This window comes from Pyrgilauda ruficollis, unplaced genomic scaffold, assembly GCF_017590135.1.
Source record: "Pyrgilauda ruficollis isolate IOZ18807 unplaced genomic scaffold, ASM1759013v1 scaffold7, whole genome shotgun sequence".
In the NCBI taxonomy this organism is placed as follows: Eukaryota; Metazoa; Chordata; class Aves; order Passeriformes; family Passeridae; genus Pyrgilauda; species Pyrgilauda ruficollis.
In genome coordinates this window covers 5,115,622-5,142,964 of record NW_024528821.1, presented here as the reverse complement: position 1 = coordinate 5,142,964, position 27,343 = coordinate 5,115,622, and the positions used below count along the sequence as shown (strand labels likewise).

Below are 27,343 nucleotides of genomic sequence, written 5' to 3'. Positions count from 1 at the left end.
AAACTAGATAGATAGGTGGTTTAAAAGTGCTTTTTGGCAGAGTAACTCTCAAGGAACGAAGCAAATCAGTCCAAACTTTGATGGGACTGCATAGTGTTGCTTTGTTTTGCTATAGCACTTTTATTCCTATGTGTAACATTTGTGTTGGTCAGCACTCAGCTGTGAATACCTTAGTGAAATGGTTTTACCTAAAGTGAGACTTTAAATGAATGAAGAGGAAGAAGGTAAACATGCAGTGCCTGGCACTACTTGTCTGGTAGGGATTACAGCAGTCTGTAGATCTCTTCCTGTAGCTTGTTTGAGCTGCAGGCAGAGTGCATTAAGATCAGTGCCTCCCACCACCTGGAATGGTAAAAACCTCCCTCTGAGCCACTTGTAGTGAACTGGAAAAACAAAACCACCCTGGCTTGGTAGGGTATAGGGAAAAAATGTCTTTGTGTGTTGTTTTCACACCAATGAGCCTTAACAAAGCTCAATTTTACAGCAAACTAGCTTCTCAGCCAAGTATTAAATTACCACTGATGGTTCAAACGAACTGATGGTTAAAATGTCAGTGGCACAGCCCGGGATGTGCTCTCTGCCCGGCTCGTTGTGCTGACAGCTCGCAGCAGCGCGCTGTTGAACGTGTTAAAGCCGCGCTCAGCCCGGGGAAGCAGCGCTGCCGGGGTGTGGTTCTCCCCAGCACAAGCCTGTTTCCTGTGGTAGCTCAGCTTCTGCTCTCTTAGATCAGCCTGAAGTTGCAAGTTGAAGTTGCAGACCCATTCAAGACTTTGCTGCTCCTAAACTTTAGGTTGCTACTCATCCTGAGCACAGGGGGCTTCTGGGGGTGGTGGTGGGGGAAATGTGTAAATCTTCCTATTGAGTGTACTGATTGAAGGATAATATCAGGTCAGACAGCTTAAGGGCATAGAAGTGACTGACAGTGAAGGAATTTTGTAGTTCCAGCATGGGACTTTATTTTACTGTGCTAACAAAGATGTGAGTTTTAATAAGTATTCTGCATGAATTATGGGGTTGCTGAAGCAGCTTTATTTTAAATGTTAAGGTGTGATTTGTTCTGAATAACTCTTAAGAGCTGTTTAGGCACAAGTTGCAAAGAGGTGCCACAGATGTTTCAGTTCAGTTTTCTGGAGCTCAGATATCTGGCCCTTAATCACTGATGTGCATGATATCAGATAAGAGTAGCTACTGTGCTTTGTCCATAAACAGTGGAGCAAAGACTATTTTCTTTCATGGTAGCTGATATATTGATGCTTTAGGTGAACAGGAAATACTTCAAAGCTAACAAAATGTAAGGTGTAACTTAATGGTTCATTTAATGTAACCCTTCTTATACCTGACCATGGCTTATGGACAGCTTTGCTCTCACTGGTGACTGTGCTGGATGAATGAGGCTTGCAGAAGAGAGAAGCAGAAGTCTGCTTCCAAGTGTAAGCAGCAAAGCTGTTTTGGGGAGCATTCAGCCCTTCTAGGAAGTGGCCAGATTTTTGTTTCACCACAGCACCATGAAATTAGCCCCTTGTCAGGGTCTAGGATTCAAAAAGAATAATTTTGGGAAGGTGTACACTAAGAGAATTTAAGACATCTGCATGCTATTGAAAGCTGCTAATTAAAAAAAAAAAAATAAAAAAAAAAAGCTTTGTTCTTAGGAGTTTAGGCCATTTGTGCTTTCCTTGCTGCTTCTGTGGGATGGTTTTGCCTTAGCTTGACATTGTGTCAGAAGATTTAGACTGCTTCAAAACCAACTTATTCCTGATATACTTGTTCATGATATCTTTGTTCTAGTACTGTCTAAATAGCATTCCTTTTGCATGAAACAGGTAGAACTCCAATTTATGTGTATTTCAGCTTAGCTCTGCTAAGCCTACCTTTAACCTTACAGAATTTTTAGTTTAACTTAAAACAAGAAAACCTTTAGGTTTATCCCAAGCAGGTATCAAGTGCGAAATAGTGATGTGTCTAGTCTGAAGCAGGCTTTCTGGGAAACCACAAAAAGTATTTGTTATAGTCAGAGGTCTCTTTTTGGTACTTACCTAGATTAAGTAGCAGAACATTTCTTGCTTATTGGGGAAAAAAACCCTGGTTCTAGTTCTCTTGCAGTCTAGTTTCTTAGTAAACACGATGTGAAATCTGTACATATTTTTGGTAGAAATACAGGAATCAGAACTGTCTGTGATTGGTATTATGTGGTTCCTTGAATATTTCTCTGATTACTCTTGCTTTTTTGGTCTCCTGTGTCATGCAGTTAGCTTATAGTCCAAATATGACTTTGAGTTGTTCTTAAAGCTGTTCACAGTGTAATTCCCTCCACCCTTCACCACTGGAAGTCTGGTGGTGTGTACTAATAGGATTGATTGCACTGAAGAGCAAAAAAATTAGGATTTGTTGATCTGAGGTAAATGACTTAGCAAGATAGAGAGCTGTTAATGCAAGGCCTGTGTGCTGGGGTTTGGTGCATTGTGAGTATCTCTTCTGTACAGTTTAAAGCCTTGAACCTTTGCTTTGGTGGAAAAATATTTTAAATAAAGCCGTTTTAATATGTACAGCTTGTGTTCAAAAATTGTGAAATATCTTAACCCTTTTCAGTTGATAGGCATGCAAGTAGAATTGGATTCTCAGGCAGCTTGGTGTACTCACAGACCTCACTTTTCCTGGCTGAAAATTAAGGTAATGCTTTCAGGCCAGGACAGTTTCTGTCTAGCACCAAGCATCTAAATAATATTTCCCAGTAATTATCAGGAGTTTTGAATGGGATCAGCAGTGTTTTACACTAGCATTTGACGTGAAATGCCTCTGCTGTTTAAATTGCTTCATGAGAAGTGAAAAATGTGTCTTCCTGCTTCTATGGGATGAAGCTGTGAACTCCCTTGCTGCAGTTCCTTGCCACTTTCATGCCACAAGTGAAAATGTGATGGTGAGACATTCCTGTCAAAATAGTGGATGCATATAACATTTCTTCTGGAAGACCATTCATGATCTTGCATCTAAGGCTAGTATAGTCATGAAATCTTGGTTGCAATTTTGAATAACACCTAAACAATTTCTGCAGTTTTTAGAAGTTTTTAATCTTCTCGAAAGAATTGGAAAGCAGCACTGGCAGCTCGACTGCTATGGGAGTTGTTCTCATGTTCATCATGCAGCCTGTGAGGGCATCCTTGCATCCTGTCTGCTTCATACCCACAGCCCCTGGAGCATGTCAGGATTGTGCCTTCTAACGCCTCCAAATACTCACAACAACTGGAAGTGTGTTGTTACTGACCAGCCTTCTGTGGCAGACTGAGTTGTTAATGCTTCTGGGAACTTCCTTCAAACAAAAGGGTTGGATGTCTTCTTGTGAGCACCAGGTTTTGGAACATCTCTGCTTTTGTGAAAGACACCAGAATGTTCCACTCTGGAAATTAAACTTTGTAACTCTCATGTGTGTCAGTACATGTGAATATTTGTAGGACCAGAGAGGATAAAACCACTGTGAAACAGGAAAGTTATATTCTACAGGAAAGCTGTGAGTACCATGCTGGCAGAGCAGTGACTTTGTGCCTGCTGGCAGTGAAGCTCCTGGAGGCTTGAGAGCTGCATCCTGGTCCTGGGCAGGTGTTTGTTTTCATTATTGGGTAGCATCACAAAAATGCACGTGTTGTAATGATGCATTTTTCTGTCTTCCAGATCAGTGTGCGTGTTACCACCATGGATGCTGAGCTGGAGTTTGCCATCCAGCCCAACACCACAGGGAAGCAACTCTTTGATCAGGTAAGTGATGGAGCTGCAGAAGATATAAAGTTGATAAAGACATTGTAATTCTATTGAGGCGACAGCAAGTAATTTCTAAAGGGCTTCAAAGATTGATTGTCACTATATGTAACAGCTTCAAGAGAACTCAGCACAGCAAGAAATTGTACTTTTTTCCCAAAACTACTGCATTTTGTAATCTCCAAGATTCCGTTAGGAGCTATTACTTCTTGTGAACTGAATTGATGCTAAGGCTCAAAATCTGCAGTCTTTGTTTGTAAGAAAAGTCTTATGGGAGACCAAGTAAGCTATTTTTGGTTGACTTACCTGTAATTGATTCCAAATTGATTCCAGTTGGTCTCCAAACCAGGAGAGGCTCAGCTGGGTTTCAAATGCTGCTGCAACCTTTAAGTGCAAGTAAAGTGGTGTTCTGTACTCCCACCAGGTCCTGAGGGAAACCGTAAGAGCAGTGATGGTTGTACCACACTACATTGGGCTGTCTGCACAGGGTGCTTCAGCCTTCCCCAGCTGTCACTGGGCAGCCAAATTTCCTGCTGCTCTGGCCCAGGCAGAAGCAGGGAGACATGTGCAGCCCAAAGCTGGAGCAGCAGAAGACAGACATTATCAGCTGCAGTGAGTGAAACTTTGTCAGACTCCACTGTGTTTCTCTGCTGTAATTGGCCATGAATTTGCTCCTTGGAGAGAAATGGGAACAGTAAATTCATAGCTCAAAGATATGCAAATTGAATCTTGGACTAATGACAAGATGAGGGAACTGCCAGACCAGATAGGTCAGATTTGGGTGTGGTTCAGTAGAGCTAGGCATTCTGGGGTCAGCTCTACATAGTACCTATCATAAGGAAGAGAGAAAATTAAGGGCTGATTCACCCATTGAAGTCAGCTATTTCATTTGGGGCCAGCAAATACAATTTAAATTTTTATATATTTTTTTAGATCTTTAACCACAAACTACTGTTTTCTCTTGTACTCAGCTGGATGATTCAACACTAGATGATATACTGCCCTTTGCAGCCCAGCCCTGAAATGGAGAGAGATCCAAAGCTTTAGTGAAAGAGCATCCTTTCATAATGGGAAAAGTAAAAAGGCTTTCAAAACAGTTTCTGAATTGCACTGTAGTTCTCAGCTGTCTATGTTTTACTGTGCAGTAGTTCCTGCATATTTTAGCCCTGTGTGGTCTCAGATCTGACAGGTTTGGATTGATAAAAGTGAAAGCAAAGTTCTGTCCAGAATCCATCTCTGCAACATGGAACTCTGCCAGAGTTAGTTTATCAGAATGTTTGCTAATGAAGCTGAGGTGTCCCCAGGTTTATTAAAAAATGAACTGGTTTGTTTTGATTTTTTTTTTTTGAAGGGGGTGTTCTTCATGTCGATGCTCCCCATGATTATTTTTCAATATCTGGCTTCTGTTACTATCCAAGCAAAGCACCAAGTGCTGAGAAACAATACTATTCACGTCAGTAATATTTTTAATCTGCACATGATATTTTCAGCCAGCTCTAGGTCATCTGTGGCTTTGCTGCAAACTGACATTGCTGGCAGACTTGGGCTTCATCAGTTTGTCTCTGAGACACATCCAGCCATGTTTCCAATGTAGCAGCTCTTCATGTCTACTAATTGATTTCACTCCTTTGTCATGCTCTTGGACAGCTGCACATTTTCCTCCCCTCAGTGTATTTCACACAGCACCTGTGTAAACAGAATTTTGTTTTGCTTTTTCCACAGTAAACACTTTGCCAAGGGAGAAAACAAATGCTATTTCAGAACTGAGTTTCTCAGTTGAGACAGTGCTTAATTCACCTAAATTGGATTGTAGGTGAAGCTGGAAATTGGGGAGGGAAAAAACTGAAGCTAGTTTTAAACATTTGCTATTTCTAAAAGGTCTGATTGACATAAAACTTGCTCCCTGTAGGAAAGGGATGGGCCTTTAAATGTATTGTCAGCTGTTGCATATCCAGTATTTTTCACATGACTGAGCTGTTTTTGTGCGTTGGTTCCTGTAAAGGGAGAGTCCAGGGCTGCTGTCCCTGCTGACACTGTGGCTGCTCATTGTTCACTGCCTCAGTTTCTGTCCTTAGGTTGTCTGAGGTCCCATGATGGGGTGCGTGAGAACAAAGTTACTTCTGTTTATTTTCTAGCTCCCTTAAGCCATGCTGTGCCCCTGGACTTGATAATCTAGTGTTTTCTGCACGATGCTGGTTCTGAAAAAAAGATCTGCTTTCATCAGTATTTTTTTGAGGGAAGGGAGGGCTACTTTACAAAGCAGACGTATGGTTTTGCTGTTGTAGGACATTGACTTCTGGTGTGAAACCTGATATTTGACTCTTGCACAGAAAAATTTTAAGATATCCAGCATCTTTTTGCCCTGGGGTGCCCTTTCACTTTGAACTGTCAGTTCTGAGTTAAGCAAGAAGGAAGCTGCTAAGCATTACCAAGCTTTTTGGCTGCATGGCTACCTCAGTGCAATCTGCTGGCTTTGCTCAGTAACATTTAGGCAGTATTTATTTTCACCTGTTGTGTAGAAAGGTAGATAAATGTATTCATTGTGCCACACATAATTCTGTCCCACTCTGAATAGGATTCAGAAGATTTTGGAAATATTGTAGCTAGGTTTTAGCTTAATGAGGAGAAAAGCATTTGAGTCTAAAGTTCCATAGTAATAATATGTGAATGGGCATGAGGTAGAAATGTTCCTGTCTTCCTCTTTCCTACTTGGTTAAATTTCAAAGTGAATTTTTGTAGTGATACAACAATGCAGATTCTTCACTGCTTTGTAGGAATTGCTTTCTGCCCCAAAGCAGCTGGCTGCAGAAATACCACTGAACTGATACACATGTGCAGTAACATCATTTATTCTAGAGCTCTTCCTATTCCCTAATCTTGTAACTGCACAGCTTTAGCTTAAATATCTTAGGCTTGTGTGCAAAAACAAAACGTGGATTAAATGAGACAGGATTGTACTGTTTGTCTTCTGCAGTTTTGCTGGTGTACCTTTTAACATCAGCTGCTGAACTCCAGCACTTACTGACTCACTAGCAAGAACTGTAACTTTGCTCCCATTCCTCAGGTGCCAGTGATGGATTAAAAGAAGAGCTCAAGGACGGGCTATGCATGTCAGGGGTGCTGCTTATCCCATAAGCTTTATTACTTCCTAGGTACCTTGAAATGTTGGTTTCCTGGTGATGCAGAGCACAGGCTCTGCAACAGTGATAGTTGCTTGATTTCCTCCTTTGACCCTTTTCTGTATGGTCTGGAGAGCAGTCAGTAAACAACAGCAGTGCTTTGCATTGTGTCTTCTACACATCAAAGATTAATCTGTTGTCTGGTGAAAATTCTTAGTTATTTGTTGCTGTGGGTGGGTTTGAAATTGTGTCACTCCAGTCTTTTGCCTCTCAAACTTTCTTTATTTAGGTAAATTGATTCTAGCTTGAATCATTGAGCATCCAATCTCCTTAAAGGTGATTTCTGTCTAAGAGCCATGAAGACAAATCACAGGTTAAAGAAGCTGTCACAATAGAAACTTCAGTAGCTATCACTTCAAACTTTAAAAATATGTGGTTAACCTTCCAAAGATGCTTTTCCTCATTATTGTGAGCTTTTGTAGGCAAAAATTAGCTTGTAATAGAAAACTGCACTTATCAATGGATTAAAATTATGACAATAAGCATCTCTCTGCACACTTTAAACCTGGTCACTGATGCTGTATTTTATATTCAGCATTAAGTCTTATGCATTTTCTTTTTAATTCTTAAGGTTCTTTCAGATTTCATTAAGAGCCAGACCTCCTAAGATTCTGAGGTTTTGTGCCCTGGCTTCTCTTGCCTTGCTTTTCTATCTGCATGGCCACCAAGGTGCTGTGCAGCTAGAAACCTTGGTAATGCTTAGCAGCTTCCTCCTTGTTTATCTGCTGCAGTGAATTTAGTGGTTTTGTAGAGTACCAGTTTGTCAGACTTCTTTCATGTTTGCTTAAGATTACAACACAGGCTGATCAAACCCCTCTTGAATTCTGAGTAACTCCATCTGAGTTGAGCTGTGTTTGGAATAAAGGTGGTTGGTGTCTCATGGCCTGCAAATGAAACTTTTTGAGGAGGGAGAGTGTAAGAGAAATCTTTAGCTACTTTAGCTACTACTAGGTCATACCTAGTAGTGTTTAAAGACATATAAAATGGCCCTGGAACACTTAATCCACCAGGTGAAAGCACTGAACCCAAGACTCATTAAGGCAGTTTCATGGTAGAAAGCAGCAAGTCTCAGGACAGTGGCTGGTTGTCCCAGCAAACCCCAGAACTCTTCTTCCTGTAATGAAGGCTTGTGGTTGAGTTGTATGAAAATGTCTCAAATTTCACAGGAACATGTGGAAACTTTCTGACTTTCAGAAAAGCAGTAGTTCCAACCAAAAATGGACTGCTTGTTGCTAAAGATGTCAATGGCAAACTGCAGTAAGTACAAAAACTCGAAGATCCTGTAGTTTAGCACATTGGCACTTCAGCACTTTGGAAGGAAAAATTAGAAGTACATCCACCAGCTAAACGGAGGGGGAACAGTTGAATATTTGTGGCTGTAAATGGAGCCTAACCTGGGTACTAAGTTAGGGTACCTGTAAGACCACGTTCTAAGTGTTTTTGACTGGCATATGAAACTGCAGGTGTGCCACCAGGTCAGAGCTCCTCCAGCAACAAGGTTAGCTGGCAGTTTTGAGATATACTTGGCCTGTCATAGAAAGACAGGAGGGAGGGAGACTTACTTACCTCATCTTTAACTAGGGCAACATTCAAGGCATTTGTCCCATGACATAGCCTGAGATGATTTGGCCTTTGATGCAGGAACATGATCCAGGTGCTACGCCTTTTCCTCTGCTTGCATGCTTTGCTCTTGCCTGTGTGTAAATAGTGCTATCATCAGAATCTGTACTTGTTTGCCAGTGTGGTGGTGTGTTTCCTGGGCTGAGAATGACAGCCATTTTCAGTCATCATCTTGATGCCAAAATGTACATTTAAGAGGCTGCTTATGGCTCCCTCTTCTGCTGTGGAGCAGCACCCAACGGCAGGAACATAGTTCAGAGGGAGCTGGGTGAGTGCTGAGGGGAAGGACAGGAATTGTCATGCAGACCTAGAAAACATGGCATAAGAAGGAATGAGAGAAAAGGTTACCTGAAAGATCTTCTGTTTCTTCTCTGAACCCCTAAGTAAAAAAACCCCTACTAATGTGTGCTTAGACTTTCTGCAGAGGATGAAGTGAGTCACCAGAAAGGCACCTTTTCCCCTATGTCAGTATGGCTTACTGAGCAGAATTTAAAGATAAAAGTAGTACTCAATTAACAGTTTTGTAGTAGCTGGTCAAGGTACCATGGGACAGCTGGATTTGAAGGCTGCATCCAATCTGTTCTTGTAAACTAAGCTTTACCCAGCAGGCTAAACAACACCCAGGGACTGACTTAATGCTCCCCCTGGAATGAAGAAAAGATGCTGCTCTGCAGATGGATGAGAGTGTAGATTTTAGGTATTTAAGTATTGTGGTCTGTGTTAAACAGACTCTCTATTCTCTCTATTCTCTATCTTTTGTGCCAGCCCTTCTCCATCCTTAGCCACTGCCAGTAGCTGTTTGCTTTTTGGAACATCTCACAGTTCATTAGGGCTCTGAATGCTGTACACCCCCAGACATAATTATGCTGCTGCCAGCCAGATTCCTTGCAGCTGTAGAAAGCTGTTGCTTCTTCGTGCTTTTCCCCTTGCTAAATGGAACTAAATAGCCTGCTAAAGCTGAGGAGGGAGGAGGACTATCCTCCCTGCCTTAGTTCAGTGGCAGCTTGGGACTGTGATGGTGAGTGCTGTGCTGTCTCCCCTCTTCTCTGCCCCCAGCTCGTTGTTGTCTCTGCTATTGCTGTGCAGGCTTCTGCTGTGAAATAAAAGTCCTTTTGTGTGGGACCACAGTGTGGAGCCTTTCAGCTCCTTGCTGGCAGTCCAGCCTGTTGAATTCCCAGGCATAAGCTGCTGTCAAGTGGAAGAGAGAAAAGCAGACCCATGCAGTCGAGTGAGGAGCTCCTATCCCATTCATATGTTAATACTTCTAAGAACAGAGCTATCCTTGGGCTCTAGGGCAGCCTTCCTTCCCCTCCTTGAACCATCTGCTTCCAATCACAGAATCACAATATATACTGGCTTGGAAGGGACCCACAAGGATCACTGAGTCCAACTCTTGACTCTGCACAGGACCATCCTGAAGAATCCCACCATGTGCCTAAGAGCGTTCTCCAAATGTTTCTTGAACTGTCAGGCTTGGTGCTGTGACCACTTCCCTGGGGAGCCAGTTCCAGTGCCCAGCCACCTTCTGGGTGAAGAGTCTTTTTTTCTGGTATCCAACCTAAACCTTCCCTGACAACTTCAGGCTGTTCCCCTGGGTTTGGTCACTGGTCACCAGAGGGAAGTGATCAGTGTCTGCCCCTCCTCTTCCCCTCACAAGGAAGTTGTAGACTCTGTCTTCTCCAGGCTGAATGGACCAAGTGCCCTCAGCTGCTCCTCATAGCGCTTCCTCTCAAGGCCCTTCATCTTCATTGCCCCCTTTGGACCCCCTCTAATATCTTTGTTATATTGCAATGACCAAAACTTCATGTACACAGCAAACCCTGCTTCTTCTCCAAAAGCCTCCTTAGCTGTGTGCATCCTGCTGTGTGATGCACAAGTGATCTCCATCCCCCTGAATCTGCAGGGGCTCTAGCCCAGCTCTCCTGTTCATGTTCAAGCAAGAACAGGCTGATTAATTTCAGGAACCCCAGTGGGATGATGTACACGGACTACATGCCCTAGTGTAGGTTTTGTCTGTGTGTGTGCCATCAATGGCATGCCTCTGCTGAAAACTGCATTTGGTTTTTCTGCCTGAAAGGAGCAAAGGCCCTAATGCTGCTTTTGAGAGGCCAGATGAAATGTCTCATCCAAGCCCTAAACAATCTATTTAGTGATGTGTTTGAGGGGAACCTATGTCTTTGTTGTTGTATCTTGCCAAAGTAGAGGCCACATCACAAGAGAACAGAGTGCACCTTTGGGCAGTACAAAATTATATCAACTGACCCGATAACTGGTTTTCACAGGGCAAGTCTCAGTCTCTGCACCAATGTTGCATACCATTGCTGCATCCTGTGGCATGTCCCAAGCTTTTCAGGGCACAAAGGGGGATGTCTTGATAGCAATTGGGCTTTGGAGAAACTTCCCCCTCTTTTTAACCAACAGTGGCACTGTACTGCAGTAGTCTTGCTGCCCCACCATTTCTTGTCTCTTTCACAATATGTCTTTAAAGCCTTCTAAATTCCTATTTACACAGCATGCCTGGTGTGCTAGGGAAGTAAGTAACTACAGAGAGAGCTTACATAATGGTGTAGTTAATGTCTGTGGTGGCTCTTTGTTCTGGCACAGGGGACAGCATATGGATTTAACTTCTGCACTTCCTCTTAATGGTGCTGTTCAGTAGAGAGCTGTATGAAAGGCCTGTCTATAGCTATCAGTGGAGTAGAAATAAATCTTAAAGTAGCTCAGCCTAGAAGGATGATTCATGACTTGCCCAGGAATAGTACATTTGCATGATAAGTGTGGAATATACCTGAAAATGGAGCAATGTTCCTCATTCCTGGAAGTTACTAAACCTGTCAGAACTGCTGCATTGTATTTTGGTATACATGGTGGCTTCTAAGTAGCTGAAAAAAATAATGTCCCAGCTGTTGTTTATAAATAGCAACAAGCCTTAAAGAGCTGAAGGATAAGAAAGAATATCACACACATCCACTTAAGAACTCTTGGATGCCCAATCATCTTTCTGTGCACTGCAGCAGGTGAGGCAGGGGTCAGGGCACTGCCTGTCTTTGTCTGAACTTACCTCTAACGTGTTCTCAGCCACTGGTGAGTTCAGTCCATCTGGGGATCTTGCTAATAATCACCTTTCTTTCAGGTTGTCAAAACAATTGGTTTGCGAGAGGTCTGGTTTTTTGGACTTCAGTATCAAGACACCAAGGGTTTCTCAACATGGCTAAAATTGAACAAAAAGGTATGTTTGCTCCAAAGTTTTGGTTGTCCTTGTTCCCTTCTGAGAGTGCAGGGGCTAATTCAGTCTCCATACTTCTGTCAGGGATCTGTTCTTGCCTACCCATGCACCTCAAGTACTGCAAGATCAGTGAGCTGCAGTGGTGCCCACACACTCCCTCCCCAGGGTATGAGGAGTTGAGGTATCTGGCCTGGTCCTGCATCTAGCTCTGTTTGTTACCAGGCCAGATCTGTTACCCTTCCTGGTAAAATGCTGATGTTGTATTCAAATGAGCATCTTGGTTGGGGAGAAACCTGGAAAGTAACTTAGCTACCACTGGTCATAAGTACTGGCTTGTGTGAGTCCAGTGGGGAGAAGTGATGAGGTATTTATTTAGCAGTAAGTAATTGAAAATCCTTGCTTTTCTGCACACTCTTCTGCATTGGGAAGGATATTTTTTTTTCTAGTGCATGCTTGTCTTCCTGTTTGCAAACTGCTCCCTTTCACTTGTATATAGGCTATAAAATCTGCTAACTCCGTTCCAGGTAACAGCACAGGATGTACGTAAAGAAAGCCCCCTGCTTTTCAAATTCCGTGCCAAGTTCTACCCAGAAGATGTGGCAGAAGAGCTGATCCAGGACATCACACAGCGCCTCTTCTTTCTCCAAGTGAAGGAGGCAATTCTGAACGATGACATTTACTGTCCCCCAGAAACAGCTGTCCTTCTGGCTTCTTATGCCGTCCAGTCCAAATACGGAGACTTCAACAAAGATGTGCACAAGTCTGGCTACCTTGCTAGTGATAAACTGCTCCCACAAAGGCAAGTGAACCTGCATAGTCTTGGCCATTCTCTTTCTTAAAGGGTCTGTGATTTTTAATTTTTTTTTTTTATTAAATGTAGGGGGTGTTTTGATTGCAATGCTCAGAATAAAATATAGTTTTGTGCCACTTTGAGCATTTAGATTAGTATTCAATTAATTAAGTGCTTTAACCTTAAACTTCCTATTGCCACTCTGAAACTCTAATCAGAAGTAGTGAGAGAAGCTCCAAAACAAAATACACTACAAGAAGAAGAAACTGAATAAAATTTGTCATTTATTAGAAGTCTGAATACTGACCATTGTCTCTATCTAGCCTGTTAATGAAGCTGTATTTCTTGGAATAATTTTGTGGGGGAACTCTGATGCCAATGGAGTATTTAATGAAATATTATTATAGAGTGATGTGATTGTGTGTGTGCATATATGTAGTGCTTGGTTTGAAACATCTCATGTGTACTCTTTCTAGGGTTTTGGAGCAGCACAAGCTGAACAAGGACCAGTGGGAGGAGAGGATCCAGGTGTGGCATGAGGAACATCGAGGAATGATTAGGTAACTGATGCAGAGTGAAACTACACACTAACACTGCTTTAAAAACAATGTACAAATGCATTAAAAAAAATCTGTGCCTTGCTTCAGGATAAGTTAGCATTCTTCAGGTTAGTGCTTTAAAAACAGCAATGTACAAATGCATTAAAAAAAAATCTGTGCCTTGCTTCAGGATAAGTTAGCATTCTTCAGGTTATTTTGCTCAGAGTAACTAGGATTACATGCCTCTGCTGGTCCATGTCAGCTGGCTGTTCTTAGTCAAATATGAGTTTGCAGAGTTTGTAATTATCACTAGAGTGATGCTTAGAACCTTTGCCAGCTTGTTGCTGCTCTGTCCATGTGGGAAGATAGCACCTTCTTGCTCTAATGGCTTAAAGACTCAAAAGAGACTATCTGCTTTCTTTTTACATGTTGCAGAGAAGATGCTGTCTTGGAGTACCTGAAAATTGCACAGGATCTGGAAATGTACGGTGTGAACTACTTCAGCATTAAGAACAAGAAAGGCTCTGAGCTCTGGCTAGGTGTAGATGCTCTTGGACTCAACATTTATGAGCAGAATGATAGGTAATAAACCCCTCTCTCTTCATTATTGCCTTCAGCTCCTTTCCAATATAGTCATTCAAAATCAATCTCTCCTGGAATTCAAATCTTTAAATAAACTCCATGATTTCTGTATCATTCTTGGCTGTGTTTTTGACATTGCCAGAAAAATCCAGAAAAATGTGCTTTTTGGACCAACAAATACAAGAAATTGGCAAATCTTTTCAAGATAGTTTCACTTTATCCCTAGTCTTCCTGCTATAGATGCATTCTCCAGTTCTGATTTTCATTTAAAAAACCAAAAAAAGTGGGATTGAAAAACTGCATTTTATATTTCATCTGCATGACTAATTTTGTCTGCTGATTTCAACTTCCATAAGAGCACTGAAATATGAGGGTGGATTTGATACAATTTTGAGCTTTATAATCTCAGTCAAGAATTTGGAATGACTTTGGGCTCTCATTTCTTTTTGCTTCCCATTTTTGCAGGCTAACACCGAAAATTGGATTCCCCTGGAGTGAGATCAGAAATATCTCATTCAATGACAAGAAATTTGTTATTAAGCCTATTGACAAGAAAGCACCAGTAAGAAGCAAGATTCATGTTAAGCTATTAAACTTTCAGCTTCTTAGCTGAACTAGTTCTGTGGGCTTGGTTTTGGGGGCTTTTTGGGGTTTTTTGCACAGAATCTTTTCATCAATAGCATGAATGCGGATGTAAGCAGGGAGACCTGTTCAGGGCAGACAAGTGATAGTTATGATTTTTTTTCTGGCTAAGAGGGTAGAAATTTACTATAAGCTTAAGCTTTTAACATCAGTGGCAAGGAGTAACTATTTGCTTAAGGTTTCTGATTCTCCTAAGGCTATTTAGATTTTCTAATAATACAGTTAAGGATCTGAGGTACCTCTATTAGCCATGGATGCTGCCTTTGCAACCTGTTGGCTTCAATAATGTGTGGGATGATCTTTTGCAGGCGTTCACCTTATTTAAAGCAGAAGCTTTAGGTCATTTTGTAGGGTAGGCTGGAAGTTTTTTCCTTGCAAATTTATATTGAATGTAATTGCTTTCATCTTTAAAGCCTAATAATTTCTGGTACTAGCCAGTATCTTCTGTTCTTCTGGTCATTCTTGTTTCATTGCTGCTTGAAAGCATTTCCCTGTTGCTGTTGCTCCTTTTGAACAGAACAAAGTTATTTATCCATTGATGGTAACATTTAAGACCCTTTCTGGCATAAGCCAAGACATTACATTCAGTGTGGCTGGCCAGGCTATTATACAGATTATTGAAGGGGGAAGGAAGGTGGCAGAAGCTTTAGGTCATTTTGTAGGGTAGGCTGGAAGTTTTTTCCTTGCAAATTTATATTGAATGTGATTGCTTTCATCTTTAAGGCCTAATAATTTCTGGTACTAGCCAGAAATTATTATTACTGTTCTTCTGGTCATTCTTGTTTCATTGCTGCTTGAAAGCATTTCCCTGTTGCTGTTGCTCCTTTTGAACAGAACAAAGTTATTTATCCATTGATGGTAACATTTAAGACCCTTTCTGGCATAAGCCAAGACATTACATTCAGTGTGGCTGGCCAGGCTATTATACAGATTATTGAAGGGGGAAGGAAGGTGGGAGAAGCCAGGGACTCGGTGTGCCTGGTAAAGCAGCCCTGCTGGGGTTTGTAATGAAATGGTGATGCAAGATGCTGTGTGCTTGGTGCTAGGGGTGTGTTACAGTGAAACCCAGAACACTGGAATGACACATTGGGTGCTCCTGCCCTGGGTGTGCTTGTCAGGTTGAAATCCATTCCAGAAATAAGTGTCTAACTGCCACCATCAATCAATTAGACATTATTAAGAAAAGCTGGCTGGCAGCTCTAAAAAGCTCTGGTCTTAGGAGCATAGTGCATACACAAGGGGCTTCTTATGCTGGAAGAACAGGTCTAATGCTGCCTTTTTCTTGTCCCAAGGACTTTGTGTTCTATGCCCCTCGGTTACGGATTAACAAACGAATCCTGGCCCTCTGCATGGGGAACCACGAGCTCTACATGCGCAGACGTAAACCAGACACCATTGAGGTGCAGCAGATGAAGGCACAGGCTCGGGAAGAGAAACACCAGAAACAGATGGAGAGGTTGGTAGGGTTCTGAGTAACCTGGCTGTGACTAATCACTGCGTGAGTAGCATCGTGTGCTAGATGCTACTAAATGGCTGGCAGCACCGTAATCTGCTTCAGCCAAAAATAAAGCAGGTTGCTTTCTGCTCCTGGTCTGATGGGTTGATAGTAATGGCACTCATCACAAACGTGACTTCCCATTACTTTCTTGGACTTAAGGACTTGCCATTGAGATTAATGCCAGCAGAGCTTATATTTTTGCACTTCTATAAAGGAGTACATCTGGAGTAAAGCTCATTATCTGAGCGCTGTAGGGCACATGTTGTGTGTGCTCTTTTTGTATGTTTACTAGGAAGTGCTCCAAGTTGGTTTGAAATTACATTGTGACTTCCTTCCATCAGAGCCCTGCTGGAGAATGAGAAGAAGAAGAGGGAGTTGGCAGAGAAGGAGAAGGAGAAGATTGAGCGTGAGAAGGAGGAGCTGATGGAGAGACTCAAGCAAATTGAGGAGCAAACCAAGAAAGCTCAGCAAGGTAATAGGAAATCTTTCAGTGTTTCCTTTGATGATGGATAGTCTGAGAGAGAAGGGTTCAAATAGTAAAGCTATGAGCATCTCTGAGTAATTTGTCTCTCCAGTGTTGTGTGCTAACTGGTGTTGGAGCCCTGGTTTAGCCTCCTGAAGCTGAATGTAAGCCCTGCATATGCAGTTGCTGAAAAAAACCATGCATTAAAGAAATGGGTAACAGCCAAGATGTGTCTCTTAGCAGTAAAAGAACCTTGCCATTGTTCCTGTGCTGGCTGGAAGCTTTATCCCAGCATATCTATAGAGGAAGAAGTCAAAAGCAGGGGTCACACCAGCCGTTGCTGTGGTGATTTATTATCTAATTGCTCAGCTGGAGTTAATGTGGTGTTACCCAAGAAAAATACTGAATACTTCTCTGTCCTTAGGTATGTAATTTGGGGATGGGTGCTTCCCCACAAATCCACTGGGTGTGGGCCTGACTTACTCTTACAGCTCCAGGTAAAATGTAAAGGAGAGGATAGGGAACAGCTGCTTGCATCCCTCTTTTACCTGTCTCTCCAAAGGAAAACCCTTATCCAGGCAGCCTTTCCTCTTCTACTGCCATTCTTTACTTGCTCTGACTTGAAATGTGCTCCCCTATTTTCAGAATTGGAAGAACAGACCCGCAGAGCTCTGGAGCTGGAACAGGAGAGAAAACGAGCTCAGGAGGAAGCAGAGAAACTGGCTAAGGAACGTAGAGAAGCAGAAGAGGCCAAGGAGGCCCTATTGAGAGCATCCCATGATCAACAAAAGACCCAGGAACAGTTGGTAAGTGGGTGAACTGAAAATCAAGTAGGGAAAATAGTGAAAGGGGAAGCATCTAAGCTTTTGAAGCAAACCAGGCTATGAATATAGTGAGGAAGCACTATATACGTAGGTTCTTTAATTTTTATCCTCAAGTAGATGAAAATATACATAAATACAGTGTATTTGTACAGTAGATTTGTATTGTTTTTTTGCCTTTTTTTTTGTATGTGTTAATAATTAAGTGTTGCTTTCCCTGGTTTGGATTCAAAGAATTAAGTTTTGTAGCTCTGTTTTGGGGAGGAGGAAAAAGAACCAACTCAACAACCAAACAAAACCCCAACCCACAATGAAACGCAAAACTTTTTTGGCTTCCTTTCCTCTTTCATCATGGAGGTATTGATGGAACTGAAGTTAGCAGGAAGGCTTTCTTCTTACTGAAAAGATGTGTTTTCACTCAGGACTTGAACTAAATGCTTGATTTAGCAAGTACCTTGGGTTTTGTTTCCACTAAAAGCCTTTCTTCTGCAGGCTGCTGAGATGGCAGAACTCACAGCTAGGATCACACAGCTGGAGCTGGCCAGGCAGAAGAAGGAGAGCGAGGCACAGGAGTGGCAGTATAAGGTAAAGCAGAAGCTGAGCAAATGGCATACTTTTTGTGGAATTGCTCTTTGATCTGGGTTGTAACCCAAACTACTGCACTAGATTCCATGCTAGACTCAATGCTTGCAAGCTTAAGGGTATTGTAAATACACAGCTTTGGTTTTCTCCACAGAACTGGTGACTTACTCTAACTCCATGTAGCAATTTTTGACTAATTAGAGCTGTAGCCCAATTTCCATTAACAGTAACCACTCTTGAAATCTCTGAAGTATTACCCAGCAGAAAATTTTGCAAATGATTGTGGCTGAGTACCTTTGGAATACACCCCTTCAGAGGTGTAAGGTTTCCTGTAACGAGCACCAAGTGGTGCTTCTGTGAGAAGCCTCAGGCACTCAGGATTATACTGACTGACTCACTGTGGCATATCCTACTGCAGGCACAGAGGGTGCAGGAGGACCTAGAGAAGACCAAAGAGGAGTTGAAGACTGCCATGAGCACCCCTCATGTCACTGAACCCATGCACTCTGAGAACGAGCACGATGATGAGCAGGATGAGAATGCAGCAGAAGCCAGCGCTGAGCTACGGTCAGAGGCCACCATCAAGGACCGCAGTGAGGAGGAGCGCACCACTGAGGCAGAGAAGAATGAGAGGGTCCAGAAACACTTGAAGGTAAGAAGCTGGCAGCAGAGTGTGTGTGTGGGTGCTGCTTCTACTTTTCTCAACATTTCTTGCAGCTGGAAGGTATTGCTGTTATGTAAAAAATGAGGGGAGAACATAGGGAAGGGAGATGATCATGATCTTGCCAGATAGCTGCTTAACCATTGAGCAGAGAGGCAGATCTTGTCTCCTGGCACTTGAATTCCATTTTACTGGAAGCAGTGAAGTATCTTGAAGCAGTGCCAACAAGTAGTGTCTGTCAGATGTAGTGTGCTTTCTGTGAGTATTGCCAACCACCTGACAGCTGTTCACAGCCCTGGCTGCAAGGAATTGAAGAACTTTGTCTGATTCCTATCCAGCAGCTGTCTCTAACTGTCAAGTCTGGGTTGTATTGCAAAACTCTGCATTGCAAAACCCTGGAGAACCCACTGGGGCTCAGCACAGAGACAGCACTACTGCACCTTCTTCTTGTGAGAAACTCCAGCGTTCTGGTGTTCAATTCCAAGCAATTAGTTGTGCTGCCTGACTTGCACCAGGCTTTAATTATTCTGCCTTGTACTGTGATGGTTACACACAGAGGGCTAGAGGTGCATTTTATCTTCTGCAGCAAGTTTCTTTTCTGGTGGAAAGCTAGTAATTCCTCAGATTCTGCAAGATGCTCCTCCTGTCTTCAGAGATCCCTCCATATGGCCATTCTTTTAAAATACAGACATTGGAGACAATCTTTCTCAGCTGTGCTAGGTGAAGATAAATAGGTGCCAGATTGCCTGATGTTTCATACCTTCAAATGTTAGGAATAAATATTAACAACTTCCACAAAATCATAGATCTGTTTAGGCTGGAGGGGCCTCCATGAGATCATCTGATCCCACTTCCCTGCTCAAGGTCAGCAAGGTCAGCTAGAGTAGGTTGCCCAGAAGAATACACTGGGGCTTGTCTGTTTCCTGTCTCTATAGATACCGGATCTTTAGGAGGATCAGCAGGAAATCTTGTCCAGCTTTGAGTCTCTGGCATGTACTAACCTGTTGCTGTTTCTCCTCCTCTAAAGGCTCTTTCCTCAGAGCTGGCAAACGCTCGGGATGAAACCAAGAAGACAGCCAATGACATGATCCACGCCGAGAACATGCGCCTAGGCCGAGACAAGTACAAGACCCTGCGCCAGATCCGGCAGGGGAACACCAAGCAGCGCATTGACGAGTTCGAGTCCATGTAAACTCTCCCCTGCACCTGCTGCCCTGCACTCTCTTCTCCCCTCTTCCCCATCCTCTCCCATCATCACTCATAATCGTGCTATGCTGGAACCACTACAGAAGAGTGACCATGGTCTTATTTATCAAGTTTTGGGCAAATGCTGGAGTTAAGTGACAGAAGAAGGAATAGTAATAATGTCTGCCTGGGGTGGCTTGGGGAAGCAAATGTGTATTAGGGCAAATCTGAAGTTGTTTGGCTTGGGGTAAAGTCTTAGTGTGTTGGGTTTGCCCATTGAGGTGGCTGTGTTGCTGTCTTCTCCCTTTGTGTGGGGAGACCAGCAGATACTTGTACTGCATTAAATAGTCAAGAGCTGACAGTCTGACACTCTGCCTTCCTACTAACCTGTGCAAGCTTCAGGATTAAGCTTAGTAGCCAGGGTCTGAATCTCTGACTTAACCCAGAGTCTGAATCATGTAGTTAAAAAGGGGAGATTGGAGCTTAGGAAGAAGGATTGAAGGTAAAATATGGACTTTCTCTCTAAAAGACCAAAGCTTTTGTCCTACAAAAATAAGCAGACCAAACAGATTCTGTGGTGTTCCTGCTGGTGTTACATTTTGTTGTTTAATGATGGAGCTTTGAATTTCCTAATCATGAGGAGGCCTTTGGAATATTTCCACTGATACAGTGTGGTTTGAAGCCTCAAATTCCCTGCTTTCCAGAGGTTTTGTCTCTGGTCAATTGCTTTGTTCACTATCATTTTTCTGACTTCAATGTAACCAGTGAGGCAGAGATAGCTAAAGTACAATGCCTTCCTTTTTGGTTTTGCCAATGAAAACCTAAAGTGGGAGGTAGAAATGTAAAAGACTAAAAATTATTGTAGCTGTATTTTCCCTTGCTGAACAGATACTTTTCTAGTTACGTGAAGAAGATTTCAGGTTTTTCCATAAGAGGCCTTTTTAGCACATAGTTGTTGGTGCCTTATGACTGTGTATAGATCTACTGTAGCTCAGATACCTTTAGTTTAAACTAGATGCAATCATAAAAAGTGATCAGCAGCTGGGGACCAAAAACTGCTCTCATATCTGGGTCATGTACAAGGCTGCATCTCTCTTCCTGGCTTCAAGCAGCATTTGAGGGGAGAGGATCCTGAGATACTTGTCCAATTGCTTTCGTAATCCTCACTAGCACTCTGCCACATCCCTGGCTCAAGTGCTTTTCCTTCCCCAGAAGGATGCTTGGCCTTTTGTAGCTTTGAGAACAGAAGGCTTTCTCTTAGAAATGGGATACAAATGGTTGTGAGACTGGTCCTGAGAGCTGCTTGTGCCAGTTTTTGTGATAACCATCACCTCCTGTCATCCAAGCTGCCCATGCTGTAGCTACCCAGAGTCCTCCCTGCCATTTCTGTGGAGGAAATAGCCATGTATGCTCAGGGTTGAATTGGATGTTGCCTTGATCCCTCATAAAAGGAACTGTTAACCTTCAGGAGAGTCATCTTAAAAATGGGTTCCACCTAAAGTGAAGTTCTCCTTTGTTTTGCCCTCCTTAGGATTAGCCTGTCCCTATAGGCAGTCATTAGGTTAGCCTGGGATTTATTTTCTTGCCTAGCATAATTCAATTTTGTGACCTGCTCAGTTTTGTTGATTCTCCTTTTGTATGATGTTACTGGTAATGATGATAGAAGGAAAACATCTGAAAACTGGAGCATTTTCAGCTCCCTGGTGTATGAAAAAGGGCAAAGGGGAACTGTGCCAAAAAACAAATGTTCATGATAGTGTTAACAAACTGCAGTATTTCCCCAAGAATTCCTTGGGTGGCTGGAAACAACCTCACCAGTTCTGTGTTACTTTATTTTTTGAAAGCAATGCAAGTCTGTGTGGAGATTCATACAAATACCAGCCAACCTCTGTTAGAAGCAACATGCCAATCTATGCTCTTAAACCTCCAGGTGTGTCATGTGGGAGCCCCCTTCTCTCCCTTGGACACAGAGTGCTTTTGGGGGGGCACATGGCAAGCTTTTTGTTGGCCAAGAAAAATATGCCTCAGTACCATGAAAGTCACAAATGAAAGATTGGAGTTAAATTTGTCAGAATGTATTTACATATTTCTGTACTGAAGGTGATTGGCATTGGCTCTGTGCAAGTCTCGTTACTGGGGAATAGACAACCTTTAAACTTCTGTTTTGGTGCTTTAAAGCTGGTTCTCAGCACTTCTGCTCTGTCCATGGCAACTATTGATGCATTTGAGGGGAGAAAAATCTTATCTAATATTTTAATAATTTCCTAACAAGCTGATGTATGGTGCCTGGAATACATGTTCAAATAATAAACCAGTAATTTTCTGCTTTGATGGGTCACACAACACTGCTGAGCTCTCATGTATTATGATGTTGGCATGACTTCTGTTTATATGGTTTTTTTAAACGTTCTAATTCCACATGGTCCAATAAAGGAATAGAACGGCTTGTGCCAGTGAGTCCACCTAACTCTTTGTAGTTGTTTCAGCCCTGCCTTCTTTTTAACCAGTATTATATTCCAGTGGTATCTAATGATATTTGATTTCAATATTTCTAGCTATGCACAATTAGAAAATATTAGTCAAGGGATGGAGGGTATGTTTATGGTCCTCCTTCCCTTGGAAATGTATACTGTATTATAAAGATGATATTTTGCAAGAAAACTAATGTAAGAAGCTTTCAGTATTATGGTGAGATTTGTAGACACATTTTTTATTTGTTAGAATACAGTGAGTTGTTCTTCCTCTTCATGTTCCAGTTTAATTGGATAACTACTCCTCTTGGGGGTGGGGGGGAGGGAAGTACTTTATCACATGTTGCCTGGCTTATTTTTTCTTGTTTTATTTTTTTGTTGCTGTAAATTATGTTGAAGGTTTTTGACCAGTTGTTTTACTGGATTATAATAAAACATCAATTCCTTAAGGTTGTGGAGTAATTAATGGGTCCATGTGCTTATCTGCAGAGAGAACCTTGATTAAGATATGTTTTTCCTGTTCAGAGGAGTTGTTAAAATCCATACCTTGTTCTTCCTGAAGTGCCAATAAAGTTCAGAGAAATTCAGCAGATTGTGTCTGGCTGGTTACTTAAGGTTTGCTTTAAGTCCAGTGCTGTGTCCTGCAGCTGGGCAGATCTGCCTTGTGGTGCCCAGAGGTCAGCCTGGGAGCTTTCTCACAAATAAGGAGATCTTTCTTGCACTCTGAAAGGGAACAGCTTCAGTAACAGCCCTTTCCCCTCCCCAGCTGTCCAGCTGGAGCCAGTACTGGAATTGTCACTTCTTTGTGGAGGCTCTGAGTACAAATGTTCAACTTGCAAATGGACTGGCCAGAGGGAGGGATGGAGCTGCTGTGGGTGAGCTCCTGCTGTGCCCAGCCCTGGCCTGTGTGCATCCAGGTTAGCCTGGAGAGGCTGCCTGGGCCTTGGTGCTGCTGCTGCTTGCATGGACACCCTGCCAAGTCTGTGCTGCCATCAGCCTCTTCTGGGGATTTGGGCACAATTTGCTTCACAGCTGCCTTGCTGTGGCTGTCTCTGCCTGTTTCCCAGGGTCTCGGGATGGCTTCCAGCAATGGAGGAATGGCTGCTGCCATCCTTCTGCTAATGAACTGTGTGATTTTTATTTGCAGCTGCTTTCTTGGTGGTTGTGAAGAGGGACCTCACAGAACCTCTGCCTAATCGTTGCTGCACTGCAGAATAAGGTGGAGATTTCATTGGAACATGTTAGTGCTCAGAGATCTGGCGCAGGGGAAGAGACCGGGACTTTTCTATAAGCAAAACATGAAGTGTGGAGCAATAGAGGCTTCTGCAATCCCCACCAGGCATGGCTTGGATTCAGTTTCTACAGGTGAGTCTTCTTTTTTGGTTCCTTCCTGCCAGGATTCAAAAAACCTGAGCACTGGAGGAATTGCATGCCTCCTTTAATGCTACAGCAGCCTTCAGTGAAAGGCTGGTCCTGTTCTTGCTGTTTCTAGTGTCCTTGCTTCTCAATGGACATTACCTTAGAGGCTTGAGGCTTAGTAATTCTCCATGTGGGTTTATCTATATTCAGTTTGTCTTTGAAGAAATGGAAGTATAAAGCATTAAAGGCTGAAGACTACTTCTGTACAGGACCATGTTAAAAAAAATCCACACCACCCTATTCTTCTAGTTTGTTGTAAGGCGTTCTGTAGTTTAGGATCAGAAATTTGCATTTAACCTCTAATTTTTGCAGACAGCTTCTGTTGGATTTGCTAGTCTGTCTGGGATGTTTCAGATCCCGTTTAGGCTGTATCTACATATGTTTGGGGCCTAGCTGCTTTTGTCTGTGGGACAGGGGCAGACTAGAGCATAAAAGGCTCTCAGAAGGCTGGGGGACTAGAAACACTGTCTTTTGCCAGGTTCTGCAATGTTGCTTTATTAAGCAGTGCAATTTATTAAGAACTCTAAAGAAAAGTCAAAGTAACTCTGTAGAGTAAAATATTCATTGAGTTCAATCTGTTTGGTAGACTAATGCATTTGGCCTGAGATGCACTGACTCCAAGCAGGACAAAGTAACTGCAGAAAATAAGTGTGATTGCTTCCTCCTTCTCTTCTTTGCTCTTTCTAAAGCAGGGAATTGCAAGGGCATGGTCTCCAAATTCTGATTTGTTTCGATGCAGACAAGCCCTGTAGGGATTTCTCTAGGTAGATGAACAGCTTATTAATTTCTTGCACAGGATAATATCTTTGGAGGGAAGCACAAGCATTTTTCCAGCATCCTAGGCTTGGTAATGTACAGGGTAAGGTATGATAATTGCAGGCACTCGTATGGCAGCTGCTGGAGCACCTACAAACACAGAGTGCAATGAGAAAGCAGAGAGCACCCAAGGCATGGCTTGTTTGCCCTGTACCATCAGTATGACTGCTCTGTTCCCTGCCAGCTTTGCAGCTGTGCATAACTCGATCTTGGCTGTACAATTTAAATGTCTTATACCAGGGCATATAATCTCAGAGCATGTGACAACTGGCAGAGAACAGAATTCCTCTGTCACTGATGTCAACCCATAACTGTTGCATACCCATATGCAAATGGAGGCCGCATGTGATGTTAATGTCTCCCTTGCAGAAAAATTACTTCTGTAAGCAAAATGCCCCATCCCTGGAAATGTTCAAGGCCAGGCTGGTTGAGGCCCTGAGCAATTTGGTCTGATCAGTGGCATCTTTGCCCATGGCCAGGGGATTGGAACTAGATGATCTTTATCCCTTCCAACCCAAAGCATTCTGTAAAAAAAGGTCTGGGCCTCAATGTATGAAATGTTAGGCTGAGGCTGGTTTTTGTCTTGCAGGTTTGCAGTTCTAAGTGCAGTTTGTAGGCAAGGGAGCAGGTCCCTGTGGCTGAACAATGCCTAAATGAGTATCTAGCTCCAGGTGATGGGACTGTAAACATCAGTAGCAATTCCAAGATGGAGATTTTCAGGACAGGTGTCAGGATGAGGGGTATAGTGAAAAGGGGAAGAAAGAATGAGGAGATATTAGAGAAAAAATAGTGCTGAAACTGCAAAAAGTAATACTGGATGCTTGTAGAAGGGACTGTATCTTCAGGTTCTGGTCAGAATGTACTTGCTCAGAGCAGGTGTTAATACATACATTTCTGAGATATATATATATATATATATATATATATATATATCAGAGCTAATTTTAAAATTACAAGCCCCCATGATTGCTATAGCCTGTTGTTGTGCATCATCCTTTAACTAAATGCAGGCTGGGATTGCTCTGGAGTCAACAAGTTTGACTGAAGGGGGTGTGAAATAAGCTGCTCTTGAGCTGGGAGGTTATGGTGAAGGCTGTCTACACCCCACATGCAGCAGTATTGCACTCCCATCCATCTTTGAAGCATCCTTGACTGGATGCTTGAAGGAGAAGCATGTGCAAGTGAAGGTCTTGGCTGGGGCACTGTGACTTCTCAGTGGCCTTCACCCAGCCAGGCAGCAGCTGCATTGTCAGACGTGGCTGCTGTCCAGAAGCCCTGTTGTAAATTCATTGTGCTTTCTGTTGCAGTGCCAGCCCATCTCTGATTGCATCTCTGCCCTCCTGCTTCCCGTGGTGAGAATATGGATCTTGCTCCTTTTGTTTGTCTCATTATCAGGAGGTTGCTGAACATATAGGGAAGGTTAGAATGGGGCAAACAGCATTGTTTGAGAGATGTAGAAATTGAGGCACATTTATATTCTCCCCAAACCCCAGTCTCTGAGGCAGTGTCTGTGACTTGAGCTCACTTGGTTGTGCACTTTGTCCCCGATCTGTGCTCAGTGCATCTCTTGTGAGGCAGCAGAACACTCTGTCTGGGCTTGTGGGCTTGCAAAAAGTCAAACCAGTACAAATTGTTCTGTTTGCTTTTATTAGCAACTTGCTCTGGAACAGGAAAGGTGGTTAATGGGTTTTTAAAGTGACAATGGGAAAGGTGAATTTTAGTTTTGTTCAGTGCTTTAGTTCTCTGTCAGCAAGCAGCCCATATCTGCTTCCCTACAGGAGTATTTGTGAGGCAGTGGGCTTGGTAGGAGGGGAGGGGTAAGCTGTTCTGGCTTTTCCAATTAATGAAGGCTGCCTTCTGGAAATGTTCATTATTCCTGGGTCTGTGTGCCTGCAGCTCTGACTACAGTCCCTGAGACTTCTCCCATGGGACCAGCACGAGCTTGCCTCTCTCTACACCTGAACAGCATGGGCAGTGACTGAGCCCGGGCAGCTCTGCCTGCTGGCAAGAAACTCTAACACTGGTCAGAGCAGCTGAGTTTGGTATCTCAAAAATCCAAATGCTTCTTGCTGTGGAGGGCTGCAAAGGTGTTGTGTAGCTTCTGCTTGAGTTAGGCCAGTGCTGATTTCAGTGTTCACTGCCTTGTGCAGAAGCTGGGGCTGAGGTGGAGTTGAGGCAGCTCACAGGTTTTTGGATATTTGCATGAGAGTGCCTAGACTGGGGGGAGGGAGGACCACATTGTTTGGTGTGTGCTACAGAAGATATAGGACAATGTATTTCAAGCTAGAAAACCACTTCCTTACCAGCATGTGCCAGCACATGACTGGATGTGTGGGCACAGCCACTGCACTGACAGAGTGTGGCCTCCTGGCAAGAACCCAGGGAGGTGGGGGCAAGGTCCTGTGTGCACTGGTAGGAACCTGCTGGAGGCTGGTTCCTGCCAAACCATACTGGAAACAGAGCTAAGGGTTCTCTTCAGCTGAGTCTGGCCCTATTACAAAACAAGTGCTAACCTGTGAAGCAAAATTTTGAGGTTTTTTTTTTTTTTTAATTTCCAAAAGCAATGATATTTTTATTTCGTTGGTTTAGTTGGTTGTTTGGTTTGGGTTTTTTATTGGCTGGTTTGTTTTTTTGTGGGAGGGGTGGTTATTTGCAAAGCTTTCTATTTTTGTGCCCTTGGCTAAATTAATGATGATTTACTCTAGAAAGGAGATTGTGCTTCTGCCCTTTCTCAGAATTTCAAAGATCTTAAAACAGACTATCCAAAATCTGTAAGGGCCTGATTCTCTCCTGCCCCAGCAGAATTGTTTTGCTTTCACCAGGGAGCAGTTGTCCCCTTTGCTGCACCTCAAAGTCTCCCTGATTCCCTCTCTGCACTGGCCTCTCTTCCATCAGGTGACATTGACCTGTCACTTGCTGTGCTCTGAGTTCCTGGCAGGGAGAGGAGTCAGTGCCAGGCAAACACACAAATGTCCTTGCTATGGAAAGTGCTGTGCATATATCTAATGTATCTCTCTCAGCTCAAGGTTTGCTGGAGAGATAAGATGTTTTGTGGTTTGTATGTGCTGCGGCCCCTCTCCTTGTGGCTCTCATGGCCAGCCT

At 43.0% G+C, this 27,343-nt stretch overlaps 1 protein-coding gene across 2 annotated transcripts in view; it reads left to right on the top strand.

Annotated features, from left to right (window-relative positions):
* Positions 1–22,593, top strand: part of MSN (moesin) — a 41,275-nt gene extending 18,682 nt beyond the window's left edge. The window contains exons 2-13 of one of the 2 annotated variants that reach the window (XM_041485138.1): positions 3,664–3,747; positions 11,680–11,775; positions 12,297–12,571; positions 13,039–13,122; positions 13,537–13,683; positions 14,149–14,245; positions 15,618–15,781; positions 16,165–16,295; positions 16,932–17,092; positions 17,600–17,692; positions 18,108–18,341; positions 19,378–22,593. In XM_041485138.1, the coding sequence (XP_041341072.1) occupies positions 3,664–3,747; positions 11,680–11,775; positions 12,297–12,571; positions 13,039–13,122; positions 13,537–13,683; positions 14,149–14,245; positions 15,618–15,781; positions 16,165–16,295; positions 16,932–17,092; positions 17,600–17,692; positions 18,108–18,341; positions 19,378–19,542 (1,731 nt within the window). In that variant the 3' untranslated portion in view covers positions 19,543–22,593. Of the gene's footprint in view, positions 1–3,663; positions 3,748–11,679; positions 11,776–12,296; positions 12,572–13,038; positions 13,123–13,536; positions 13,684–14,148; positions 14,246–15,617; positions 15,782–16,164; positions 16,296–16,931; positions 17,093–17,599; positions 17,693–18,107; positions 18,342–19,377 lie in introns of those variants that run through there. The other variant, XM_041485139.1, reaches the window with a different exon arrangement.
* Positions 22,594–27,343: the final 4,750 nt, after the last annotated feature.